This window comes from Hypanus sabinus, chromosome 11, assembly GCF_030144855.1.
Source record: "Hypanus sabinus isolate sHypSab1 chromosome 11, sHypSab1.hap1, whole genome shotgun sequence".
Taxonomy (NCBI): domain Eukaryota; kingdom Metazoa; phylum Chordata; class Chondrichthyes; order Myliobatiformes; family Dasyatidae; genus Hypanus; species Hypanus sabinus.
This window is the reverse complement of record NC_082716.1, coordinates 6,401,210-6,426,970: the sequence shown is the minus strand read 5'-3', so window position 1 is coordinate 6,426,970 and position 25,761 is coordinate 6,401,210. Positions and strand designations below refer to the sequence as shown.

The window sequence follows — 25,761 nt, the reverse complement described above, 5'->3', positions numbered from 1 at the left end:
GATTCCCGGTAGAAGCAACTGATCTATTTATCATCAGTTCTAACGAAGGGTTTTAGCTGGTGTTACGAAACCCCGTAACTGGGTCACTTACCAGCAAAGATAGAGAGGTCCGTTGAAGTCTGATGGTACTATTATTAACAGTATTTATTGATAAAGGGGCACAAAAATAAGATCAATGCAAACATACAGATAATATACATCGTCAATACTAAATATAAAAGTGCGGGTATAATAATAATCAATAAGAAATAGCTCTATCGTTGTCTAGGGGATAATGTATTGTCCGATGGAAATATAAAAGTCACTGTTAGTTCGTTGAAGCTGCAGCGTTTTGGGTTTGAGAGAGAGACGGTTAAACTTGCCCAGGTCTTTTATGAAGCCAATCCTTCGAGTCTTTTGGGAGTTGGTTTCCCCATTGTTAGCTAAAAGCCGTTTTTCCGTGGTAAGGGCACTGGTTTCCTGGGCAAAAATGGAACCGAATGCACGTGGCTTCCCACCGGCTTCTGCTATTACGGGATCACTAGCGTTTCTTCTGGTGTGTCTGAGGGGCTGTTCCCACAGTCCCTCTTTTATCCTGACTCACAGGGTCTCAGATGTCAATCAGGTTGGGGTGATGCAATCCCTCCACCAACCAGCTCACTTTGCCTGAGGGCTTCCACGTAGCGCAGTATTGTAATACACAAGTTCGTCTTCAAGAGACAATGGCCGTGTCCCGTAGCTTTATATCGCCGGAGGGGTCAAGACATTCCAAACGTCTCTCTCTCATTTGCTGGGTCTCCTGACCCAACCCAATAGTGATCTTGCGATTCTCACAAAGGAGGGGGCTACAGGTGGAACACTGGAAACGGCGACTATTAATTCCCCTCCATAGACGCTGCCTGACCTGCTGATCCATACAGATCATTTCATCACATCTGTGCATTGAGGTGGTATAACAGAGTGTGTGTCATGGTTACAGAGGAAGTGTAGTGCAGGTAGACAACAAGGTGCGGGGTATAATGAGGTCAAGAGTCTTTTCATTATAGGAAACCATTCAATAGCCTTATAGCAATGCCACCATATGTTTTTAAAGCCATTGATACCATTTGAAAGCTTATTGACAGAGAGATTGGTGGGTGTCTGGAACGCACTGGCAGGGGTGGTGGTAGATGCAGATACATTAGGGGCATTTAAGAGACTCTTAGATAGGCACATGGATTTAGGAAAAATGGAGGGCTATGTGTGAGGGAAGGATTGATCTTGGAGTAGGTTGAAAGGTTGGCACAACATCATGGGCTGAAGATCCGGTACTGATGGTTGTCCGGTGCTTTTAAGGTGGAAAAGCATGTTGCACTGGGCCAGTTCCACACTCTCGACTTCAGAAGTCCAAGCCCAGTGGTATGAACAGGTGTCACAAACTGGGGTTTTCCTTGTTCACAGTGGATGATAGTGACGACTTCTGATCGTGCCCTTCGCCCTCCACAGAGTGTAGCGGAGCCGCCTCCCTGGCCATTGGATCTCATCTGCCTATGCTAGGCCAGGCATGTCTCTATCTCACCAGGGTTTGGGGCCCAGTGGCTGCCCCTACCTAGTTCAGCCTGTCAGTGCACCGGGTGTGGCCGCTGTCGTAGGTAGAACCACAGATGAGAGCTGAGTGTCTGGTGGGGACCAAAGGTGAGTGAGCTGCCCTGGAATGGACATGACAAGCCCCTTCACCAGGGGTTCTACCTCTCCCTGGACACCCCATGCACCCACATTACTAGGCGGTTGTGTTCTATGTAACAGACTGACCAAACAGAGCTCCCAATTCTTCGAGTGTAGCACGAGCCATATTTGTTTTCTTGTTGTTAAGAGGTATTAAATGGTGAACTTGCTCCTCCTTGACAAACTCTGCATTGTTTGTGTTTCCAGCTACTCTATAATATTGCTTGAAATCGCGACAAGATGCGATCCACTGCCGGTATGTAAAAATGCTTTCTTTATTAATAAGGAGAAGGGTGCTACTGCGGGGTAGCTGTCAGCTTAAGGCTGTTAGAACTCTGACAATCCGGGCTCAGCTTCCGCTGCTGTCTGGAAGGAGCTTGTACGTTCTCCCTGTGACTGCATGGGTTGCCTCCGATGGCTCGGGTTTCCTCCCACAGTCCAAAGATGTACTGCTTAGTAGCTCAATTGGGTGGGACGGGCTTGTTCAGCCAGAATTGCCTGCTATGCTGTGTCTGTAAATAAAAACATCAAAAATAAGTTTCTCCAGATGCTGGAAATCCTGAGCAACACACAGACACAAAATGCTGGAGGAACACAGCAGTTCAGGCGGCATCTACGGAGAGGAATAATCAGTCGATGCTGCAGGCCAAGACCCTTGGGTCCTGATGAAGGGTCTCGGCCTGAAACATTGACTGGACCTGCTGAGTTCCTCCAGCATTTTGTGTCGATATGTTGCTCACGTTTTCCTCATTGCCACCTTTGTAGGTTCGAACTTGTGATCACTGAAACCACACTGCATTTTACCCACTGTGTACGCAGGGCGATGTCGACCTGAGCAAGGTCGAGCTGACCTGGCGTCCTAATCTTCCTGAAATTCGTGCCGGAAAGTCCGACAACGATTGCCCGACGCAGGAAGACTACGATGAGGTAACACACTAGGGCAGTTAGCGCAATCGTTTTATAGCTCCAGAGACCTGGGTTCAATTCCCACTGTTGTATGTAAGGATTTTGCACATTTTCCCTGTGACTATGTGTGGTTCCTCTGGGTTCTCCAGTTTCCTCCCACATTTCAAGATGTACCAGTGGCTGCTGTGGGTTAATTGATCTCATGGGTGAAATCAGGCTCATTGGCATTGTACCCTCTAAGTTGCATGGGTGCGCGGCAGCGGAAATGCTCCCATGCACGTAGCCTTTGCTGCCATGCCTCTGGAATTTTCTTTTATATAATATTAATATTAAACAGCCCCGCAATGTAAAATAGAGGGAGCGTTGTTCCTTGACTCAAAGGGCTTGTTACCACATTGCATCTATAAATAAAAATAATATAAATAAATGTGAAACTCAGTCCTCAAATATTTTTTTAAAATAGAACATTAGATCCAACTGATTACGCACCAATGTGGTTAGTACATTCACACAGAGGTAGAGGTGTTCGAATTAAAAAGAAATGGAATAGGTTTATTAATGTCACAAGGGCCGTAACGAGATTGACTGTGAGATCAAGGGCCCACCTTATTGTACGTGTGGTCCATTCATTAAAATGAATTTACATTAAATTGAAATATTTTTTATATATTGTATTGTAATTTTAAGATTTTTTATGTACTGTCACTAAACAAGATATTTCACAACATACGTCTGATTCTGAGTCAATGGTCTGATGAAAGCGTGGTAGAAGCTGTCTGTGTATGTGACTTTGAGACCTCGATGCCCGGTTAAACGAATCCTATCTGCCAGTCTAAGACCGCAAGACGTGAAAGGTCATGTTTGAAGACCACGTGTGCATGGATGGTCGTGTTTGACAAATCTTATTGAATTTTTTGAAGAGGTTACAAGGAAAGTTGATGAGGGTAAAGCAGTGGATGTTGTCTATATGGACTTCAGTAAGGCCTTTGACAAGGTTCCACACAAAAGGTTAGTAAGGAAGGTTCAATCATTAGGTATGAATATTGAAGTAGTAAAATGGATTCAATAGTGGCTGGATAGGAAATGCCAGAGAGTAGTGGTGGATAACTGTTTGTCAGGTTGGAGGCCGGTGACTAGTGGTGTGCCTCAGGTCCAATGTTGTTTGTCATACACATTAATGATCTGGATGATGGGGTGGTAAATTGGATTTGTAAGTATGCAGATGATACTAAGATAGGTGACCTTGTGGATAATGAAGTAGGTTTCCAAAGCTTGCGGAGAGATTTAGGCCAGTTAGAAGAGTGGGCTGAACAATGGCAGATGGAGTTTAATGCTGATAAGTGTGAGGTGCTACATTTTGGTAGGAATAATCCAAATAGGACATATTTGGTAAATATTGAAGAATGCAGTAGAACAGAGTGATCTAGGAATAATGGTGCATAGTTCCCTGAAGGTGGAATCTCATGTGGATAGGGTGGTGAAGAAATCTTTTGGTATGCTGGCCTTTATAAATCAGAGCATTGAGTATAGGAGTTGGAATGTAATGTTAAAATTTTACATGGCATTGGTGAGGCCAATTTTGGAGTATTGTGTCCAGTTCTGGACCAAATTATAGGAATTATTCCACCAAATTATAGGAAAGATGTCAACAAATTAGAGAGAATACAGAGGAGATTTACTAGAATGTCACCTGGGTTTCAGCACCTAAGTTATAGAGAAAGGTTGAACAAGTTAGGTCTTTATTCTTTGGAGTGTAAAAGGTTGAGGGGGACTTGATAGAGGTATTTAAAATTATGAGGGGGATAGATAGAGTTGACGTGGATAGGCTTTTTCCATTGAGAGTAAGGGAGATTCAAACAAGAGGACATGAGTTGAGAGTTAGGGGGCAAAAGTTTAGGGGGAACTTCTTTACTCAGAGAGTGGTAGCTGTGTGGAACAAATTTCCAGTAGAAGTGGTAGAGACAGGTTCGATTTTGTCATTGAAAAAAATTGGATAGGTATATGGACAGGAAAAGAATGGAGGGTTATGGGCTGAGTGCAGGTCAGTGAGACTAGGTGAGAGTAAGCGTTCAGCGCAGACTAGAAGGGTCGAGATGGCCTGTTTCTGTGCTGTAATTGTTATATAGTTATATAAGACAATGGAGCAGAATTAGGCCATTCAGCCATTTGAGTCTGCTCCACCATTTGATCATGGTTGATTTGTTTTCCCTCTCAACCCCATTCTCCTGCCTTCTCCCCGTAAATAAGACCATAAAACATAGGCCCATCAAGTCTGCTCTGCCATTCCATCATGGCTGGTTTAGAAACATAGAAAACCTACAGCACAATACAGGCCCTTCGGCCCACAAAGCTGTGCTGAACATGTCTATACCTTAGACCTACCTAGGCTTTACCCATAGCTATCTATTTTTCTAAGAACCATGTATCCATCCAGGAGTCTCTTAAACTATAGGGCCTTTTCTGCCTCCACCACTGCCACTGGCAGCCCATTCCATGCACTCACTGCTCTCTGTGTAAAAAACTTACCCCAGACATCTCTAAACCTACTTCCAAGCACCTTAGAAATATGCCCTCTCATGCTAGCCATTTCAGCCCTGGGAAAAAGCCTCTGACTATCCACACAATCAATGCCTCTTATTATCTTGTACACCTCTATCAGGTCACCTCTCATCCTCTGTCGCTCCAGGGAGAAAAGGCCAAGTTCATTCAACCTATTCTCATAAGGCATGCTCCCCAATCCAGGCAATATCTTTGTAAATCTCCTCTGAACCCTTTCTATGGTTTCCACATCCTTCCTGTAGTGAGGTGACCAGAACTGAGCACAGTACTCCATGGGGTCTGACAAGGGTCCTATATAGCTGCAACATTACCTCTCGGCCCTTAGACACAATCCCACGATCGATGGAGGCCAAAGCACTGTATGCTTTCTTAACAACAGAGTCAACCTGCACAGCAGCTTTGAGTGTCATATGGACTCAGACCCCAAGATCCCTCTGAACCTCCACACTGCCAAGAATCTTACCATTGATGCTATATTCTGCCATCATATTTGACCTACCAAAGTGAATCACCTCACATTTATCCGGGCTGAACACCATCTTTCACTTCTCAGCCCAGTTTTGCATCCTATCAATGTCCTGCTGTAACCTCTGACAGCCCTCCACACTATCCACAAACCTCCCAACCTTTGCGTCATCAGCAAATGTACTAACCCATCCCTCCACTTCCTCATCCAGGTCATTTATAAAAAAGCACAAAGAAAAGGGGTCCTAGAACAGATCCCTGAGGCACCCCACTGGTGACCGACCTCCATGCAGAATATGACCCGTCTATAACCACTCTTTGCCTTCTGTGGGCAAGCCAGCTCCGGATCCATAAAGCAATGTCCCCTTTGATCCCATGCCTTCTTACTTTCTCAGTAAGCCTTGCATGGGGTACCTTATCAAATGCCTTGCTGAAATCCATGCACACTACATCTACGGCTCTACCCTCATCTATTTGTTTAGTCATATCCTTAAGTCACTGCTCGATGTTTTTCTCCTGCCTTCTCCCCATAACCTTTGATCCCCTGACTAACCAACAACCTATTAACATCTGCTTTAAATACAGTATGCTTAATGACATGCCTTTGCAGCCTTCTGCGGCAATGAGTTCCACAGATCCACCACCCTCTGGCTAAAGATATTCATCCTCAGTTTTATTCTAAATGTACGTCATCTGTTCTGAGGTTGTGCGCCATCTGGTCCTAGACTCATCCACTATAGGAAAAATCATCTCCACATCCGCTCTATCAAGGCTTTACATTATTTGATAGGTTTCAATGAAATCCCCTTCATGTTCTGAACCCTCTCCAATACCAGCACATCTTTTCTTAGATAAGGGATCCAAAACTGCTCACAATGCTCCAAGTATGGTTTGAGCAATGCCTTATAAAGTTTCAGCATCACACCCTTGCTCTCATATTCTAGAAGTGGATGTTAACATTACCTTTGCCTTCCTCCCACTAACTCAAAATGCAAGTTAACCTTTAGGGAGTTCCACAAGAACTCCTAGGTGGGAGATGATTGATGAGAGCATGAAGTCATTAATTATTTTTCAAGAATCTCTAGATTCTGGAATGTTTCTGGAGGATTGGAAGATTGCAAGTGTCACTTCACTCTTTGAGAAAGGAGAGAAGCCAAAGAAAGAAAATTATAGGCCATTTAGCCTCAGTTTAAAAAAAAATCTCCTTATTTAGAAAATAGTCTCCTAATGTAAATGATCATACATTTCCCTTCACTATACGTATTCTATCTACCACTTCTTTGCCCATTCTCCCAAACTGTCCAAATCCTTTTGCATTCTCCCTGCTTCCTGAACACTACCTGCCTCTCCACCTATCCTTGTATCACCTGAAAATTTGGCCACAAAGCCATTAATTCCATCATCCAAGTCATTAATATATAATGTGAAAAGAAGCCATTCCAATACCACTAGGGCCCCTTAATTCTCACCCTGACTCCTGCCAGTCAGCCAATGCTCTGTTCATGTGACTATTTTATCATGCACCTCCATGTGCCCTGAAACCTTATCTTTAATAATAGAACCATAGAACACTACAGCACAGAATCAGGCCTTTTGGCCCTTCTTGGCTGTGCCAAACCATTTTTCTGCCTAGTACCACTGACCTGCACCTGGCCCATATCCCTCCATACTCCTCTCATCCATATACCTGTTAAAAGTGAGCCCACATTCACCACTTCATCTGGCAGCTCATTCCACACTCCCACCATTCTCTGTGTGAAGCTCCCCTAATGTTCCCTTTAAACTTTTCCCCCTTCACCCTTAACCCATGGCCTCTGGTTTTTTTTTCTCCCCTAGCCTCAGTGGAAAAAGCCTGTTTGCATTCACTCTATCTATACCCATCATAATTTTATACACCTCTATCAAATCACCCCTCCTACGTTCCAGGGAATAAAGTCCTAACCTATTCAAACTTTTTCTCAAGTCCCAGCAACATCCTTGTAAACTTTCTCTGCACTCTTTCAACCTTATTAATATCCTTCCTGTAATTAGGTGACCAAAAGTGCACACAATACTCCAAATTTGGTTTCACCAATGTCTTATACAACCTCACCATTACATCCCAACTCTTATACTTAATACTTTGATTTATAAAGGCCAGTCTACCAAAAACTCTCTTTACAACCCTATCTACTTGTGTCACCACTTTTAGGGAATTATGTATCTGTACTCCAAGATCCTTCTGTTCTACTGCACTCCTCAGTGTCCTACCATTTACCTTGTATGTTCTACCTTGGTTTGACCTTCTGAAGTGCAATACCTCACACTTGTCTGCATTAAACTCCATCTGCCATTTTTTCAGCCCATTCCTCCAACTGGTCCAAATCCCTCTGCAAGCTTTGAAAACCTTCCTCACTGTCCACTACACCTCCAATCTTTGTATCATCAGCAAATTTGCAGATCCAATTTGCCACATTATCATCCAGATCATTGATATAGATGACAAATAACAATGGACCCAGCACTGATCCCTGTGGCACACCACTAGTCACAGGCCTCCACTCAGAGAAGCAATCCTCCACTACCACTCTTTGGCTTCTTCCATTGAGCCAATGTCTAATCCAATCTACTACCTCTCCATGTATACCTAGCGACTGAATCTTCCTAACTAACCTCCCATGCGGGACCTTGTCAAAGGCCTTACTAAAGTCCATATAGACAACATCCACTGCCTTCCCTTCATCCACTTTCCTGGTAACCTCCTCGAAAAACTCTAATAGATCGGCTAAACATGACCTGCCACTCACAAAACCATGTTGACACTCCCCAATAAGTCCCTGTCTATCCAAATACTTGTAGACCCTATCTCTTAGTCCTCCTTCCAATAATTTATCTACTATCAATGTCAAACTTACCGGCCTATAATTTCCTGGCTTACTTTTTGAGCCTTTTTTAAACAATGGAACTACATGAGCTATCCTCCAATCCTCTGGCACCTGACCCGTGGATATCGACATTTTAAATATTTCTGCCAGGGCCCCTGCAATTTCAATACTAATCTCCCTCAAGTTCCGAGGGAACACCCTGTCAGGTCCTGGGGATTCATCTACTCTGATTTGCCTCAAGACAGCAAGCACCTCCTCCTCTTTAATCTGTGTAAGTCCCACGATCTCCCTACTTGTTTGCCTTGTTTCCATAGACTCCATGCCAGTTTCCTTAGTAAATACAGATTCAAAAAACCCATTTAATATTTCTCCCATTTCTTTTGGTTCCATGCATAGCCGACCACTCTGATTTTCAAGAGGACTCTTTTTATGCTCCTCAAGCATCTTATTTCCTCCCTGTTGCCTATACATTTTATACATCTCTCTTTTTTTAAAAAAAATCAGAGTTCCAATATCCCTCGAGAACCAAGGTTCCTTATTCTTATTCATTTTTCCTTTAACCCTGACAGGAGCATACAAACACTGCACTCTCAAAAATTTCTCCTCTGAAGGTCTCCCACTTACCAACCACATCCTTGCCAGAGAACAACCTGTCCCAATCTAATGGACTCCAACATCTTCTCAACCACTGAGGTTGGCTAACTGGCCTGTAATTTTCCTTTCTTCTTAAAGAGTGGAATGACATTTGCAATTTTCCAGTTGTCCAGAAACATTCCAGAATCCAGTGATTCTTGAAAAATAATTAATGCCTTCATAATCTCTTCAGCCATCTCCTTCCGAACCCTGAGATGTAGTCCATCTGGTTCAAGTGACTTATCTACCTTCAGGCCTTTCAGTTTTCCAGTTACCTTCTCCTTAGTAATAGCATTGACACTCAGTTCTGCCCCTGATAGTCAAATATTTGATTATACTGCTAGAGATTTCCACAGTGATGATAAATGCAAAATACTTATTAAGCTTGTCTGGCATTTCTTTTTCCGCCATTACTACTTTTTCAGTATCATTTTCCAGTGGTCCAATATGCACTCTCACCTCTCTTCTAATCTTTATATATCTGAAGAACTTTTAGTTTCCTCTTTGATAATATAGATTAGCTTAACTTCATATTTCATCTTTTCTCTCATCTTTTTTAAATTGTCTTCCTTTGGTTTTTAAAAGCTTCCCTATCTTCCAACTAATTTCTGCTCTATTACTGCATATGCCCTCTCCTTTGCTTTTATGTTGTCTTTGACTTCCCTTGTCAGCCACAACTGCCTCAGCCTCCCTTTAGAGTACTTCTTCGGGATGTTTCTATCTTGGACATTCTAAACTCAGAAACTCCTGCTAGTGTCTCCTTCCATTCAACTTTGGCCAGCTCCTCTCCCATGCCTCTGTTGGTTGGGGTCATGGATGTTGTGTCCTACTGGTCCACATGATATGCAAGCCAGGGCAGTACGATATGGAGAGCAGGTTGTTGCCCGTGCAGCAGGCTCCCCCTTTCCACACAGCTGGTGAATCCAAAGGAACAGCAGAGACTGGTATAGTTTGGTATCAGTGGCATCACAGGAGATGCCAGTCAGCATTGAATTCAATGTTGGACTTCTTTAGGGACGCTGGCTCTGAATTTTTCCTCAGAACCTTCTCCATGAGTGGGTACAGCTGCAAGGCAGCAGAGGTCTGAGATCTGAATTCCTTCTCCTAGATGAGCTGCCAACCACGGCTGCTGAGTCCCATTTGACTGAAGTAATGTTTTTAAGGTGCCAGTAACCCACCTTTGCCCCTTCTCCTATCAGTAGAAATATTTCCACCGGGCTTAGTAGCTAAGCCACATGTGAAGCCAAGGAAATTGTCTTGGTTGTCGGAGGCTATTTGAGATGCATTTAATAGGCAGCTGGAGCTATTCCCCACTACCTCCCTTCCTCAGCAATGACAACCTTAAGGAACCTTTACTCCACTGTAATAATAATACATTCGACTGTATTTTTTCCTTCTCAAACTGCAGGGTTAATTCTATCATTTTATGATCACTGTCTCCTAAGGGTTCCTCTGCCTTAAGCTCTAAAAAGCCACCTCATAGGCATTCTACAAATTATTTTTTGGGATCCAGCACCAACTGGATTTTCCCAATTTACCTGCATATTGAAATCCCTCATGACTACTGTAACATTGCCTTTATTACATACTTTCTCTATCTCCCATTGAAATTTATACTCCACAACCTGGCTACTGTTTGGGGGCCTGTATATACCTCCCATATATACAGGGTCTTTTTACTACTGCAGTTTCTATACCCACAAGGATTCTACATCTTCTGATCCAAAGTCACCTCTTTCTAAGGAATTGATTTCATTTTTTACCGACAGAGCCATGCCACCCTCTTTGCATACTTGCCTGTCTTTTTGATACACTGTGTATCCTTGGATGTTAAGATCTCACCTATGACCCTTGGGTTCAAGTCCATCCTATCTGAACAGGTCATACCTTCCCCAGAAGAGATTGCAATGATCCAGAAATCTGAAACCCTGCACCTTGCACCACTTCCTTGGCCACTCATTCGGCTGAACTCATTCGGCCACTCTTATTCCTGCCCTGACTAGCATGTAGAACTGGGAAGATACAGAGATTACTACCTTGGAGATCCTGCTCTTCAGTCTCTTCCCCAGCTTCCTATATTCACTGTGCAGGACTTTTGTCTCCTTTTCTGCCTTTGTCATTGGCATTAATGTGCTGCTCACCCTCCTTCTTGAGAATCTTCTGCAGCCCCTCTGAGACACCCTTGCTTCTCCTGTGTCCATAGAATTTCCTGTCAACCCATCTAACTATCGAGTCTATCACTATTACTCCGCCTGACTTTACTTTTCCCTTCTGGGCCTCAGTGTTGGCTACAGTGCAATGGCCTGGCTGTGTTGCTGTGTCCGGATAGGTCATTTCCCCCAGCAGTATTGTTGCTGAGGGGAATGGCCACTGGGGAACCCAGCACTGATTGATTACTGCCCTTGCTTCTCCTGGTGGTCACCCATCTAATATCTGAAGTCTGCAATGGGTGTGACCACCTCAGGTTCAGCCTCCCAGATGGTCCTGAATGTGTCCAGCTCCAGCTCCAGTTCCTTGACCTTGTCAGTCAGGAGTTGAAGTTGGGTGCAACTTCTTGAAAATGTAGTCCTTGGGGAGACTGGTGGTTTTTTGGTGTACCTACATCTCACAGGAGGAGAATTTTACTGCTTGGACAACCATCCGGCCTACACTTGTTATGCCTCTAATTTCTCCAACTTAAGTTCTCAGCTCTGCCAGTTCTCACCTAAGTCTGTTGAACCAAAACCTGACCACTCTATCACTGGCCCACTCCAATAATAACTGCTCCAACAACTTAAATCTTGCGTCTTTTTATTGGTTCTTGCTAGTTAACCCTAGTTACTATTAACCGAAGAAATCTCCCATTCAGCAGACAAGTTGCAACAGGCCCCCTGGCTTTTTAAAACTGGTGTGTAAAGTCCACGAGGAATTGTCTACAACTCACTCCATGCTCTCCCATTCTGCAGACAATGTTCTGGATGATGGGAGTCCTTAACGACGGATGCCACCTTTTTGAGGCATTACTTCTTGAATGAATCCTTGATGATGCAGCTGGCTGAGTTTATAACTTGCAGCAGTTTTTTCCAATCCTGTGCAGTGGCCCTCCATACCAGACAGTGATATAACCAGTTGGAATGCTCTCCATGGCACATCTGTAAAAGGGTAACAATCATATCATTTTTCCAGGAACTGTTCAATAGTTTTATAACAAGCTACTGGAGGAACTCAGTAGGTCAAGCAGCATCCACCTACCTGCCACTCTCTGTAAAACACCTGCCTCTGACATCCTCCAATCACCTTAAAATTATGCCCCTCTTATTAGCCATTCATGCCCTGGGCAAAAAACATTTTGGCAGTCCAATCTATCAATGCCTCTTATCACCTTATACATCTCCATCAAGTCACTTCCCATCATTCTTTGCTCCAAAGACAAAAATCCAGGCTTAATGGAAGACTCATACTGCATCTATTACCATTGTTAGTGACATAATCTTAACAATCCTTCACTTGGTTTCAAGAGTCATTCTTATATTGTTCTCTGTTTTCTTTTGGAAAGCTGATTAACAAGTGTTGGGCTCACAACCCTCTCCTGAGGCCAACGTTTGAACAAGTTAAGAAGATGCTTGATAAAATGAATCCCCATAAAGTGAGCCCTGTGGACATGATGATGAACTTGGTAAGAACTCTTTTCCGATTGGTCGAGTGATGGGCCAGTAGTTATTTAGCTGGGATTTGGGGCCACTCTCATTGGCTTACAGCATCCCCCACACACCGCCAGCCTGGTTTGGGTAGGACAGGGTCACCAACGGTTCCCATCCCCTTAGAACACCTTGGAGTGGGAATTGGAATTGGTATATTATTGTTACATGTATCAAGGCTTTGTAAATCTTGTCTTGATTACTGTCCATATGAATCCTTTCATTTCAAAAATGCATTGAGATAGTATAAAGTAAAACAATAAAGTGTCACAATTACAAAGAAACTGCAGGGCATGTAGACAATAAGGTGCATGATCATAACAAAGTAGATTATAAGGTCAAGTGTCCATCTTATCATATTAGAGAATCATCCAATAGTCTTATAACAGTGGGTAGAAGCTGTCCTTGAGCCTGGTGGCATGTTCTTTCAAGCTTTGTATCATCTGGCTAAAGGGAGAGGAGAAAAGAGAGAATATTTGGGGTGGGTGATGATGTGATTGGGGTTGACCATGGATGTTGCGTCCTAGATGTCCATGAATGTGCAAGCCGGAGCAATATGTTATGGAGAGCAAGGGTTCCCCATGCAGCAGGCTCCCCCTCTCCTTGCACCTGATGAGCCCAAAGGAACAGCAGCGACCAATACAGTTTGGCATCAGTGGCACCGCAGGAGTTACCGTTCAGTGTTGAACTCAATGTAGGACCGTCTTAGGGATTCGAGCTCCAGGGTTTACTCCCGAAGCCTTTCCCATTTATAGCCACCAGTTTTGAGATCAGAGTCTACCTTATCCTAGATGACCTGCAATCATGGCTGACGAGCCTTATCTGTCCAGAACAGCTATAAGGTGATAGTAACCTACTTTTGTCCCCTCTTCTGTCAGTAGAAATAGTTCCACCGGGCTTAGTAACTGAGCCAAGTGTGAAGGCTGGGAAATGGACTTGGTAGTCCGAGGCTATTTGAGACACATGGAATTGAGAGCATTTAGTAGGTAGTGGGAGCTTGTTCCCATTACCACTCCTGGCTATAACAACATTAAGGAACTCAGGGTAGTACATAGGGATATTTATGTGCTTTTGATAATAAATTTTCTCTGTAGTACTGTACTTCAAAACAAATGGGGTTTGCTTGTTTGTCTTCATGGTCGGCACGGACCAATTGGGCCAAAAGGCCAGTTTCTGTGCTGTGTGACTATGTGCTTTTGCTAAAATTGCCAGTTCACTCTCCCTGGCCAATCAGCTTACAGAACTGGAACCGGTTACACCCACTCTGAAAATGAGCCAATCAGCACAGGGGACTGAAAGTGATTGAAGAGTTTGCAAGTGTGTGAAGTGTAGTGGCAGTCAGTGGGAAGGGACTGAACCAAGGGGGACAAATTTGTGTGTTACTTCAGATAACTGAACTACTTTTGTTTCAGATGGAAAAGTACAGCAAGCATTTGGAAGTTATTGTGGCTGAAAGGACTCAAGACCTGCTCCAGGAGAAGCAGAAGACAGACTCCCTCCTGTATAGTAAGGAAGCTTGGTTCATCTTCCACCCCATTGTTCTGAACCAACATTCAGGCTGTTTGTAAACTGATGGGTTGATGTTCTATGCCTCCAGGTATGTTACCTAGACAAGTGGCTGATGACCTTCGCCAGGGGATCGTATCTGATGCACACAGTTACTCCAGCGCCACGGTCTATTTCAGGCATGTTAGCACAGTGTTTTACATTAACTCCACAGTTATCACGGTGTGAGTGAGTTGGACCACTTTGTTGCAGCTGCCTCGACGGACTGTGGAAAAACGTTATCTCTAAAGGACACCTTAAATCTCTGCTCAAATCCTTGGATGTCCATTTAGGGTCACATTACAATCTGATCCCATCCAGCTAGAGCCAGTCCAATCCAGCAGACCGTAGATACTCCCAACTGAAACAAAGCCAATTCCAAACAGCCAATCAAAATCCAGTCCAAACGTGATCAATCCCCATTCCACACAATCATGTCCAATACCAGCCTATCACAGCCAATCTCAAATTGGCCCAATCATGGCCAATCTCATTCAATCAAGGCCAATCCAAAACTGACCCAACCTTGACCAATTTCACCCAGTGATGGCCAGCCCCAAAGGGAGCCAGCCATGGACAGTCACAGTCCAACCCAATCCACCCACCTGACCATGGACAATCCCAAACAAACCTGTCACTGCCAAACTGCATTCAATCCAAACAGAGCCAATCCCAGCATGATTGAAAATAGACAGTCCTGAGTTCGGCCACCTTTGATCCTACTGGAACAGGGCCACAGTCGATCCCACCGGAGCACAGCCATGGTTGATCCCACCAGAGCACAAATATGGACATTCCCATCCTGAAGTATGCATCCAAGCACAGCCAAATCCTGTTCCTACCATCAGCAATCCAAACCCCACCCAACCATAAGTCTGTAACACACAGCAGCAGAATTAGGCCATTTGACCATCAAGTCTGCTCTCTCAACATCTGTTCTATCTTATTATTTATTTAGAGATGCAGCACTGAGCAGGCCCTTTCAGCCCAATGAACTGTGCTGTCCTACAGCCCTCTGATTATCACAGGGCAAGATTTACCAGTTAACCTGCTAACCAGAGGACTATGGGAGGCATCCAGAGCACCTGGGGGAAAGTCATGCACCCACAGGGAGAATGTACAAGCTCCTCACAGACGGCATTGGAACTGAACTCTGACACCCCAAGCTGTAAAAGCATCGCGCTAACCACTGTGCTACTGTGGCACCTAAGACCATGCTGCCTTGACACCCTGCTACACCACCGTGCTTTCCAAAGTTTCATCGGTTTTGATAATACACCCTCCTCATTCTTCTAAACTCTAGTGAGTGCAGCCAGGACAACTCCCATCCAAGGATGACCCAGAGATTTAGCAGATTAACACTGAGCATAGTACAACACAGGAACTGGCCCTTCAGCCAATGTTATCATGCCGAACTTGATAAATTAAATGTCTTCGCTCTGTGTATGGCCCATATCCCTCCATACCCTCTGTTGGTTATCCATTGTATCCAATGACAGTGCACTGGCACAGCCAGAACAATGCCTTCATTGGTCCCACTAGCTAATGTGCCCACACTGGAGTAGGTCCAGAGAAGGTTCATGAAAAATGATCCCATGAATGAAAGGGTTAATGCATGAGGAGTTTTTGATGTCGCTGGGCCTGTATTCCCTAGAGCTTAGAAGAAATTGGGAGTGGGGGAGTGGGGGGGGGGGGGAATATCGTTAACACCTATCAAGTATTGAAAGGGCTGGAAAGAGTGGAATTAAAGAGGATGTTTCCAATAGTGGAGGAGTTTAGGACCAGAGAGCACAGCCTCAGAATAAAAGAACATCCATTTAGAACAGAGATAAGGAGGAATTGTTTTAGCCAAAGGGTGGTGAATCTGTGGAATTCATTGCCACAGACAGCTGTGGAGGCCAAGTCATTGGGTATATTTAAGGCAGAGCTTGACTGGTTCTTGATTGGTCAGGGTGTCAAAGGTTTCATGGAGAGGGCAGGAGATTGGGGTTGAGAGGGAAAATAAATCAGCCATAATGCAGCAGACTGGATGGGCCAAATGGCCTAATTCTGCTACCTTATGATTTTATGGTCTTTTGGAAAAGGAGACCTGTGCAGGAAGGTTTTTAAAGTGGGAAAGCTGTTGCACTGGGAGCGCTCTCTTGACCTCAGAAATCTGGGTCCAGTGGTACAAGTAGTCACGACAATCCAGGGTCTTGCGTGGTTGCTGTGAATGCCCATGAGTTCCTGTGTGCCGCGTCATGCTCTTCACTCTCCAAGGAGAGTAGCACATCCACCTTCCTGGCCGTTGGATCTCACTGCTGATCCCATCTGCCCAGTCCGCTGGAGTTGACTTTGCATGCTAGGACAGACCTGTCCCTTTCTCCCTGGGGTATGAGATCTCACCTGGTTCAGCCTGCCTTTTGAAGTGGTGTACTTGGGAGTGGCCACTGTCTCATCCAAACAGCTACGTGGAGTCGCAGGTAAGAACTGAGTGTCCAGTGGGGCTCAAAGATGAGTGAGCTGCCCCTTCACCAGAGGAACTACCTGTCCCTGGACATGCCACACAACCCTCCTCTAAGCCCCTCATAACTCTCAGATCACTCCTCAGCTTCCTTCACTCCAGGGAAAGCAAGCCCAGCCTCTCCAATCTCTCCCTGTAACTAAAATCCCCCAATCCAGACACCATCCTGGTGAGTCTCCTCCACACTCTCTCCAGCACAATCGCACCTTTCCCAAAGTGAGACAGCTAGAGCTAGTTCAAGATTCAGGATTGCTTAATGTCATTTCCAGAGCACAAGTGTAAAGGAGAACAAAATAATTGTTATTCCAGATCCAATACACCTCTAGAAAACACAATCATAACAACGTGTCTGACAGCTTCTTAAACACTATTATCATCTCTGGTTCCACACCACCTCTGTAGCCCTTTCCGGGTACCTAATCTAACCCCTGAGCTTGGTATTGTTGGGTCATTGATTCCATTAACCGTTGTGTTCACCTCTTGCAGTGATATAGTTGGCTTCACCCAGTTGTCCAGTGCCAGCACTCCCTATGAAGTTGTGCACTTCCTCAACTGCCTCTACACCACCTTTGATGACATCATCGACCACCATGACGTCTACAAGGTGGAGACGATCGGTGATGCGTGTAAGTAGATTTTCCCACAGTTCGTCCGGCACATTTTTTGGATGTCATGGTAGTGTAAAGGCTAACACAACACTCTCACAGCTCGGCACATCAGAATTTGGAGTTCAATTGTGACTCCAGCTGTAGGGAGTCAGTACGTCCTCCCCATGGAATATGTGGGTTTTCTCTGGGTCCTTTGGTTTCCTCCCACAGTCAAAAGACGTATCTGTTAATAGGTTAATTGGTCATTGTAAATTGTCCCGTGATTAGGCCAGGGTTGAATAGGGGTTTGCTGGGCAGTGCAGCTCGAAGGGCCTGTTCTGCTCTGTATCTCTAAACAAATAAACTTTTACCTTTCTGGGGCTTTTACTCAGTAAAGTGTGGCTTTGATCAAATTTGAAAGATTAAAGTCTCTTTCTCCCATGGTCCGCTCTGCTCTCCTATCAGATTCCTTTTTTTCCAGCCTTTTGCCTTTCCCACCTATGACCTTCCAGCTTCTCACCTCACCTCACCTCCTCTTCCCCAGCAACCTGTCTATGCCCATCACCTTCTAGCTGATCCAATCTTCCCTCCACCACGTTTATATTCTGGCAACTTTCCCCTTTCTTTTCAGTCCTGAAGAAGGGTCTCAGCCAAGACATTGACTGTTTATTCATTCCCATAGACGCTGCCTGACCCGCTGAGCTCCCCCAGCATTGTGTGTGCGTGTTGCTCTGGGCTTCCAGCATTTGCAGAATTTCTTCTGCGTATGCTAAAGATTAAAGATCAGCTTTACTTATCACATGGACATTGAAACATACAGTGAAATGCATTGTTTGCGTCAACAGCAAAACAGTCCAAGGATGTGCTGGGGGCTGCCCACAAATGTCACCGTGGCTTCTGTCAACACAACCTCAACTTTCCTCTCAGTGTACTGTCCTTGGATACGGGATCTTCCAAAGTGCAACATTTCACAATTGGTTGTGTTAAACTCCAAACTCAATCTGTCATTTGCCTACCAATATCCCACTCCAACTGTTGGCAATACTCTACTCTATCCACAGGACTACGAATCATTGTATCATCTGCAAACTTACTAACCACCCATCCACATCTATATACAGTATATCACTGGCAGCAAAGCTCTCGGTACAGTTCTCTGTGGAACAACACTAAGCATGGAATCTAGCCAGAATAAGCCCCTTGACCATTTTTTTATAGACAAGTCGATTCTGAATCCAAATCAACAATTCACAATGGATCCCATGCATCCTAAACTTCTGGGTGAGCCTCCCATGAGAGGCCTTGTCAATTGGCTGTGATGTCAGTATTGCCTGCTTGAAGATTAGTGGTGATTGATCACATGCCGGTGTTCCCATGGGATTAGCAGATGGACTATGGAAGCCCATCAGGTGCCAAGAGCTGACACTCATGGTCTCTCTTGCTTTCCCCCTACAGATATGGTCGTATCTGGAGTTCCCAAAGAAAATGGCCTGAACCACGCGGGAGAGATTGCCAACATGGCCTTGGATCTGGTTTCTGTCTGCAGGTCCTTCGTGATCCCACACATGCCAGATAAGAAGTTGAAAATCCGGGCAGGCATCCACTCAGGTAACACCTTCAAGATCAAGTTCAGATTACGGTAATTCAACCACGCACGTGTATACCACAGTACATATGTATAAAACAAATGTGCAGTGAAAATTACAACTGAGAAGGTACTCAGGAAGCTTAATGGTCTGAGGGTGGATAAAATCTCCTGGACCTGATGGAATGCACCCTCAGGTTCTGAAGGAAATATCTGGAGAAATTGCCGAGGCATTAACAATGATCTTTCAAGAATCAATAGATTCTGGCATTGTACCGGATGACTGGAAAATTGCAAATGTTGCTCCATTATTTAAGAAGGGTGGGAGGCAGCAGAAAGGAAACTATAGACCTGTTAGCCTGACATCAGTGGTTGGGAAATTGTTGGAATCAATTGTTAGGGATGAGATTACAGAGGACCTGATGACACATGACAAGATAGGCCAAAGCCATCATTGTTTCCTGAAAGGAAAATCCTGCCTGATGAACCTACTGCAATTATTTGAGGAAATTACAAGCAAGGTAGACAAAGGAGATGTAGGAGATGTGGTGTACTTGGATTTTCAAAAGGCCTTTGACAAGGTGCCACACATGAAGCTGCTTAGCAAGATAAGAGCCCATGGAATTACAGAGGAATTACTAGCATGGGTGGATTGTTGGCTGGTCGACAGAAAACAGAGAGTGGGAATAAAGGGATCCTATTCTGGCTGGCTGCCGGTTACCAGTGGAGTTCCACAGGGGTCGGTGCTGGGACCGCTGCTTTTTACAATGTACATTAATGATTTGGACTATGGGATTAATGGATTTGTGGCTAAATTTGCCAATAGTGCAAAGATAGATGGAGGAGTGGGTAGTGTTGAGGAAACAGAGCCTGCAGAGAGACTTGGATAGTTTAGGGGAATGGGCAAAGAAGTGGCAAATGAAATACAATGTTGGAAAGTGTATGGTCATGCACTTTGGTGGATGAAAAAAACAGGCAGACTATTATTTAGATGGGGAGAGAATTCAAAATGCAGAGATGCAAAGGGACTTGGCAGTCCTTGTGCAGGATGCACTAAAGATCAACCTCCAGGATGAGTTGGTGGTGAAGAAGGCGACTGCAATGTTGACATTCATTTCTAGAGGTATAGAATATAAGAGGAGGGATGTGATGTTGAGACTCTATAAGGCACTTGTGAGACCACACATGGAGTATTGTGTGCAGTTTTGGGCTCCTTATTTTAGAAAGGATACACTGACATTGGAGAGGGTTCAGAGAAGATTCACAAGAATGATTCCAGGAATGAAAGGGTTACCATATGAGGAACGTCTGGCAGCTCTTGGGCTGTATTCCCTGGAGTTCAGGAGAATGAGGGGGGATCTCATCGAAACATTCCAAATGTTAAAAGGCCTGAACAGATTAGATATGGCAAAGTTATTTCCCATGGTAGGGGAATCTAGGACAAGAGGGCACGACTTCAGGATTGAAGGATGTCCATTTAGAACAGAGATGTGGAGAAATCACTTTAGTCAGAGGGTGGTAAATCTGTGGAATTTGTTGCCATGAGCCGCTGTGGAGGCCGTCATTGGGTGTATTTAAGGCAGAGATAGATAGGTTCTTGATTAGCCAGGGCATCAAAGGGTCTGGGGAGAAGGCAGGGGAGTGGGGATGACTGGAAGAATTGGATCAGCCCATGATTGAATGGTGGAGCAGACTCCATGGGCTGAATGGCCTACTTCTGCTCCTATATCTTCTGGTCTAACACACACAACACAAATAATATTACAGCAAATTAATTTATAAATGATATGGTGCATATTTGATACAAGTTAAAAGATAAACAGTATAATGCTTCTGGAAGTTCATATATGACGAGGCCAGGGTGGTGGTGGAGACGTTCAGTAGTCTCACAACCTCGGGGAAGAAGCTGTTCCCCATCCTAACAGTTTTTCACCTAAACAGTCCTGCAATGCTGTATTTGTTCCTTCTGAGCAGGTCTTTATCTCCCTTTAAACTGGCTCCCTTTAATTAGTGGCCAGTAGACATGAATTAGCATAACAGACAAGTGGTCAGAGAAACTGCAGAGAGCTGTGGTCACATCTCATCACAGAAACCAGGCTGCCCTCCATGGACTGTCTACACTTCTCACTGTAGCCAGCGTTTGAGCTCATCAAAGAGCCCACGCACTGAGGACATGGGAGTACTTGTGCAGGATTCCCTAATCGCAAGCTGAGTCAATGGCAGGGAAGGAAAATGATAGTCACATTGAGAGGACTAGAAAATACGAGCAAAGCTGAAATACTGAGGCTGTATAAAGCATTGGTCAGATCACACTTGGAGCACTTTTGAGCCCCTTATCTAAGAAAAGATGTGCTGGCACTGGTGAGGGTGTAGAGGAGAGTCATGAGAATGATTCTGGGAATGAAAGGGTTAACGTATGGCTCTGGGCCTGTACTCACTGGAGCTTAAAAGAATGACGTGGGGGGTGGGGGGGGGGAAATCTCATAGAAACCTGTGGAATAATGAGTCTGTGGAATTGATTGCCACAGACAGTGGTGGAGGCCAAGTCATTGAGTATATTTAAAATGGAGGTTGATCGGATCTTGATTAGTAAAGTGTCAAAGATTACAGGAAGAAGGCAGGAGAATGGGGGGATGGAATGGCAGAGCACACTTGATGGGCCGAATGACTTAATGATTCTCTGTTGTCTAATGGTCGTGTTGTCAGCAACAAACAAGTGTGAATGCTAACACCAGCCCCAACTACAAAGCATGATCAATTACAAAACCCCACCAACATCTCACACTACCATAAACCCCAAACCATTCTGAGCCCCGAATATATCTCGAACCGACCCAGTGTCACCGTTGCTCCTAATGTCTACCCTTCTCTTAAAAGGAAATTTAATTCAGTTCTATCACGATCATCTTCACAACTGCTCTGTCAGACAGATACCTTCCCTTGGGAATCAGGCCCTCATGCCTCAAATCAAGCTCAGCCAGGATAACAGTGATGCAAGGAATCTGTCAGAATCAGAAGATTCATATCAAATATTGTGAAATCTGTTGTTTTGTGGCAGCAGTACATTACAACACATAATAACAAAAACTATGACAATAGGCACAAACATATAGATAATAAATTAAAAAGGTAGTGCAAAAAGAGAGGAAAACATGAGGTAGTGTTTATGGGTTTACTGTCCATTCAGAAATCTGATGGTGAAGGGGAAGAAGTTGTTCCTGAAACATTGAGATTTTTTAAAACATCTTAAAATGAAGTTGCTTAGCCATGGCTGTGACTGTGGGTTTCAGATGTAGTGGTCCTAAACAGGAATATTTGATGATTCCCATTGGAGCTGCATCAAAGCGTCATCTTAATGACCCCTTTATGGGATCATAAATGGCACAAGATGAAGCACAGAGACTCAGCAAACACACGAGGGGCTGGTGCTGGTGTTCCAGTAGCCTCACGCTGACAGCTATGCCATTCCCTCGTTGCCTGCGCGGAGTAGACAGTGCGACACTCTACCACAGCAACTGAACTGAACTCACGCAAACATCCCTAGACCGTTTCAATGACTCTGTGGTTTGACATTTTATATGTCGTGTGGTTTCCTTTTGCTCGTTTTTTTGTCATTTGTGTGATTTGTTCTTTTAATCGGCCATTGGGTGTTTGATGTTTTCCATGGTGTTTCTTTGTTTCGTGGCTGTCTCTGGGAAGATGAATCTCAGGCTTGTATACTGTATACTTACTTTGATAATGGGTGTACTTGAACCTGGACCATTCCCCCACTAGGCCCAATTCATGTTGAGGCTGGGGGCTACCTCCTCCTCTCTTTCTCTGATCTTTGGATTCAAGTACAACGTTCTGTTGTCTATTGGTGGGTCCTCAGGTGGCTGTAGGAGCCCATCTGGGATCCATATATTCTGGGTGGTGTCTGTCGTTAGTGGCTGGGTCGCTTGGTTGTTCAGCCTCTCCTCTCATAGTTGCCACTTGTTCTCTGTGCACAGTGGAGGTCTCTCTCATGTAGCACAGATCCCCCTTGAACAGATTTCCTCCAGGTCTATCTACGCAGAGATGAAGACAAATATTTAACACCTTCAATGTGTAAATAACCTGATTAAAAAAAATAAACATTAGCTTTAATTGTCACATGTGCATTGAAGCATTCAGTGAGTGTGTCATTTGTGTCAATGACCACAGTCCGAGGATGTGCTGGGGGCAGCCCGCAAGCGTCACAAAGTTTCCGGTGCCAACACAGCATTCCTACAATCATCACAACTTCGCAACACTAAGCTGCACATCTTTGGAATATGGGAGGAAAGCGGAGGAAGCACACATGGTCATTGGGAGGATGTACAAACTCCTTACAGAAAGTGGCAGCAACTGAACTCGTGTTGCGGGCGCTGTGATAACATTGCAGTAACCACTGTGCTACCACGCGCCCCTTTCATTGCCTGAATGGAGTTCGCAGGTCCCACACCAGCAGGTTCAGGAACATTTATTACTGTACAACCAACAGGTTCCTGAACTGGAGCAGATAACTTCACTCACCTCAACTCTGAACTGATCGCAGCACACAGTCTATGCACTCAGTTTCAAGGAGTCTACAACTCATCCTCAATACAATTTATCAGCATCAGAATCAGGCTTAGTATCGCTGGCAGATGTCGTGAAATTTAACTTTGCGGCAGCAGTCTAATGCCATACATGATAACGTAGAAAAAAATAAATTACATAAGTATATAAATATGCAAATTAAATAGTTAAACTAGTTAGTGCAAAGACAGAACAAAAAGTGAGGTAGTATTCATGGGTTCAATGTCCATCCAGAAATCAGATGGCAAAAGGGAAGAAGTTGTTTCTGAATCACTGAGTATGTGTTTTCAGGCTTCTGCACCTATTTATTCATTATTTTTTGTATTTGTACAGTTTGACTTTTTTGAACATTAGTCGTTTGTCAGTCTTTATGTGTAGTTTTCCATTGATTCTGTTGTATTTCTTTGTTCTATTGTGAATGCCTGCAAGGGAATGAATCTCAGGGTTGTAAAGTATATGGTGACAGATACACTGTGTACTTTGATCATTTACACTGAATTTTGAACTTTGATAGGTCCTGTTGTGGCGGGTGTGGTTGGAACCAAAATGCCTCGATACTGTTTATTTGGAGACACGGTGAATACTGCGTCAAGGATGGAGTCAACGAGTGAAGGTAGGATTTTAGGCCTTTCAGTGACTTTCAGCATAGAACATATGAACATAGAGCAGTAGAGCACAGTTCAGCTCTATGATGTAGTTCTGACCTTTTAATCTACTCCAAGATCAATATAACCATCCCCTCCCACATAGCCCTCCATTTTTTATATTATTCACATGACTTTCTAAGAGGCTCTTAAATGTTTGCAATGGATTTGCCTCTACCACTGCCCATGGCAGGGCATTTCATGTACGCACCACTCTTAAAAAAAACTACCTCTGATATGCCCCTGTACTTTCCTCTAATCACCTTAGAATCATGTCTTCTTTTATTAACTACTTACACACTGGGAAAAAGTCTCAGACTGTACACCTGATCTATGCCTCTTATCATCTTGACACCTCTATCATGTCACCTCTCTTTGTCCTTCATTCCAAAGAGAAAAGTCCAAGCTCACTCAACCTATCCTCATAGAACACTCAGAATCCAGGCAGCATTCCGGTAAATCTCCTCTGCACATTCTATAGCTTCCACATCCTTCCTATAATGAGGTGACCAGAACTGAACACAATATTCCAAGTGTGGTCTAGCCAGGGTTTTATGGAGCTGCAATATTACATCAGGGCTCTTGAATTCAATCTCTTGACTAATGAAGACCAACCTTCTTAACCAACCTATCAACTTGCGTGACAATTTTGAGGGACCTATGGACATAGATCTCAAGATTCCTTTGTTCTTCCATGCTGCTAAGATCCTGCCGTTAACCCTGTACTCTGCCTTCAAATTTGATTTCTAAAGCTACGGTGTAGCGGTTAGTTCGATGCTATTACAGCTCAGAACACCCGAGTATGGAGTTCACTTCTGACGCAATCTGTAAGGAGTTTATAAATCCCTTCCCTGTGTGCATGGGTTTCTTCTGCATGCTCCGGTTTCCTCCCACGCTCCAAAGACATGCCGGTCATTTCGTTATTGGCCATTGTGGATTGTCCTGTGATTAGGCTAGGATTTAATAAGGTGGACGCTGGACAGGGCAGTTGTTTGGGCCAGAAGGACCTGTCACAAATACTCTAAATAAATAAAGTAAATAAATAATTTTCACAAGATTTCAATAAGATACCCCCTCTTTCAGATTAAACCAATTTAATGAATGTTGATAGTTGCCATTTTTTCCTCTCAGCTTTGAAAATACAATGCAGCTCCAGTACTTCTGACCTGCTGAAAGAAATTGGAGGTTATGTTCTGGCCTGCCGTGGTCCACTCCTTGTGAAGGTATGGTTTGCTACCAAATTATCAGTCAACTTTCAATAGACTAGCTACAATTTTGGTGAGCTTGTTTACAAGCCACTAGTCCACTTTACTCTGGCAGCATAATGATTAAATTACTGGACCGGTAACCAGAGGCCAGGACTATCTCTCTGGAGACCCGGATTCAAATCCCACCATGTCAGCTTCCAATTTAAGATTATTGAAATAATTCTGGAATCAAGAGAGAGCCTCACTAATTGTGAAAAAATAAATACCAATTCTCTTGAGGGAGAAAGAAATCTACTCTCCTTAACATCAAAAAGTGACTTTAGA

General features: G+C 44.2%; 1 protein-coding gene across 1 annotated transcript in view; it reads left to right on the top strand.

The window, feature by feature from the left end:
- The window catches only part of LOC132402335 (uncharacterized), a 109,123-nt gene that overhangs the window by 81,854 nt on the left and 1,508 nt on the right, over positions 1-25,761 (top strand). The window contains exons 13-21 of the mRNA XM_059985213.1: positions 1,891-1,939; positions 2,503-2,610; positions 12,646-12,765; positions 14,200-14,293; positions 14,385-14,472; positions 17,322-17,461; positions 18,878-19,030; positions 24,100-24,198; positions 25,361-25,452. Of these exons, the coding sequence (XP_059841196.1) occupies positions 1,891-1,939; positions 2,503-2,610; positions 12,646-12,765; positions 14,200-14,293; positions 14,385-14,472; positions 17,322-17,461; positions 18,878-19,030; positions 24,100-24,198; positions 25,361-25,452 (943 nt within the window). The remainder of the gene's footprint in view (positions 1-1,890; positions 1,940-2,502; positions 2,611-12,645; positions 12,766-14,199; positions 14,294-14,384; positions 14,473-17,321; positions 17,462-18,877; positions 19,031-24,099; positions 24,199-25,360; positions 25,453-25,761) is intronic.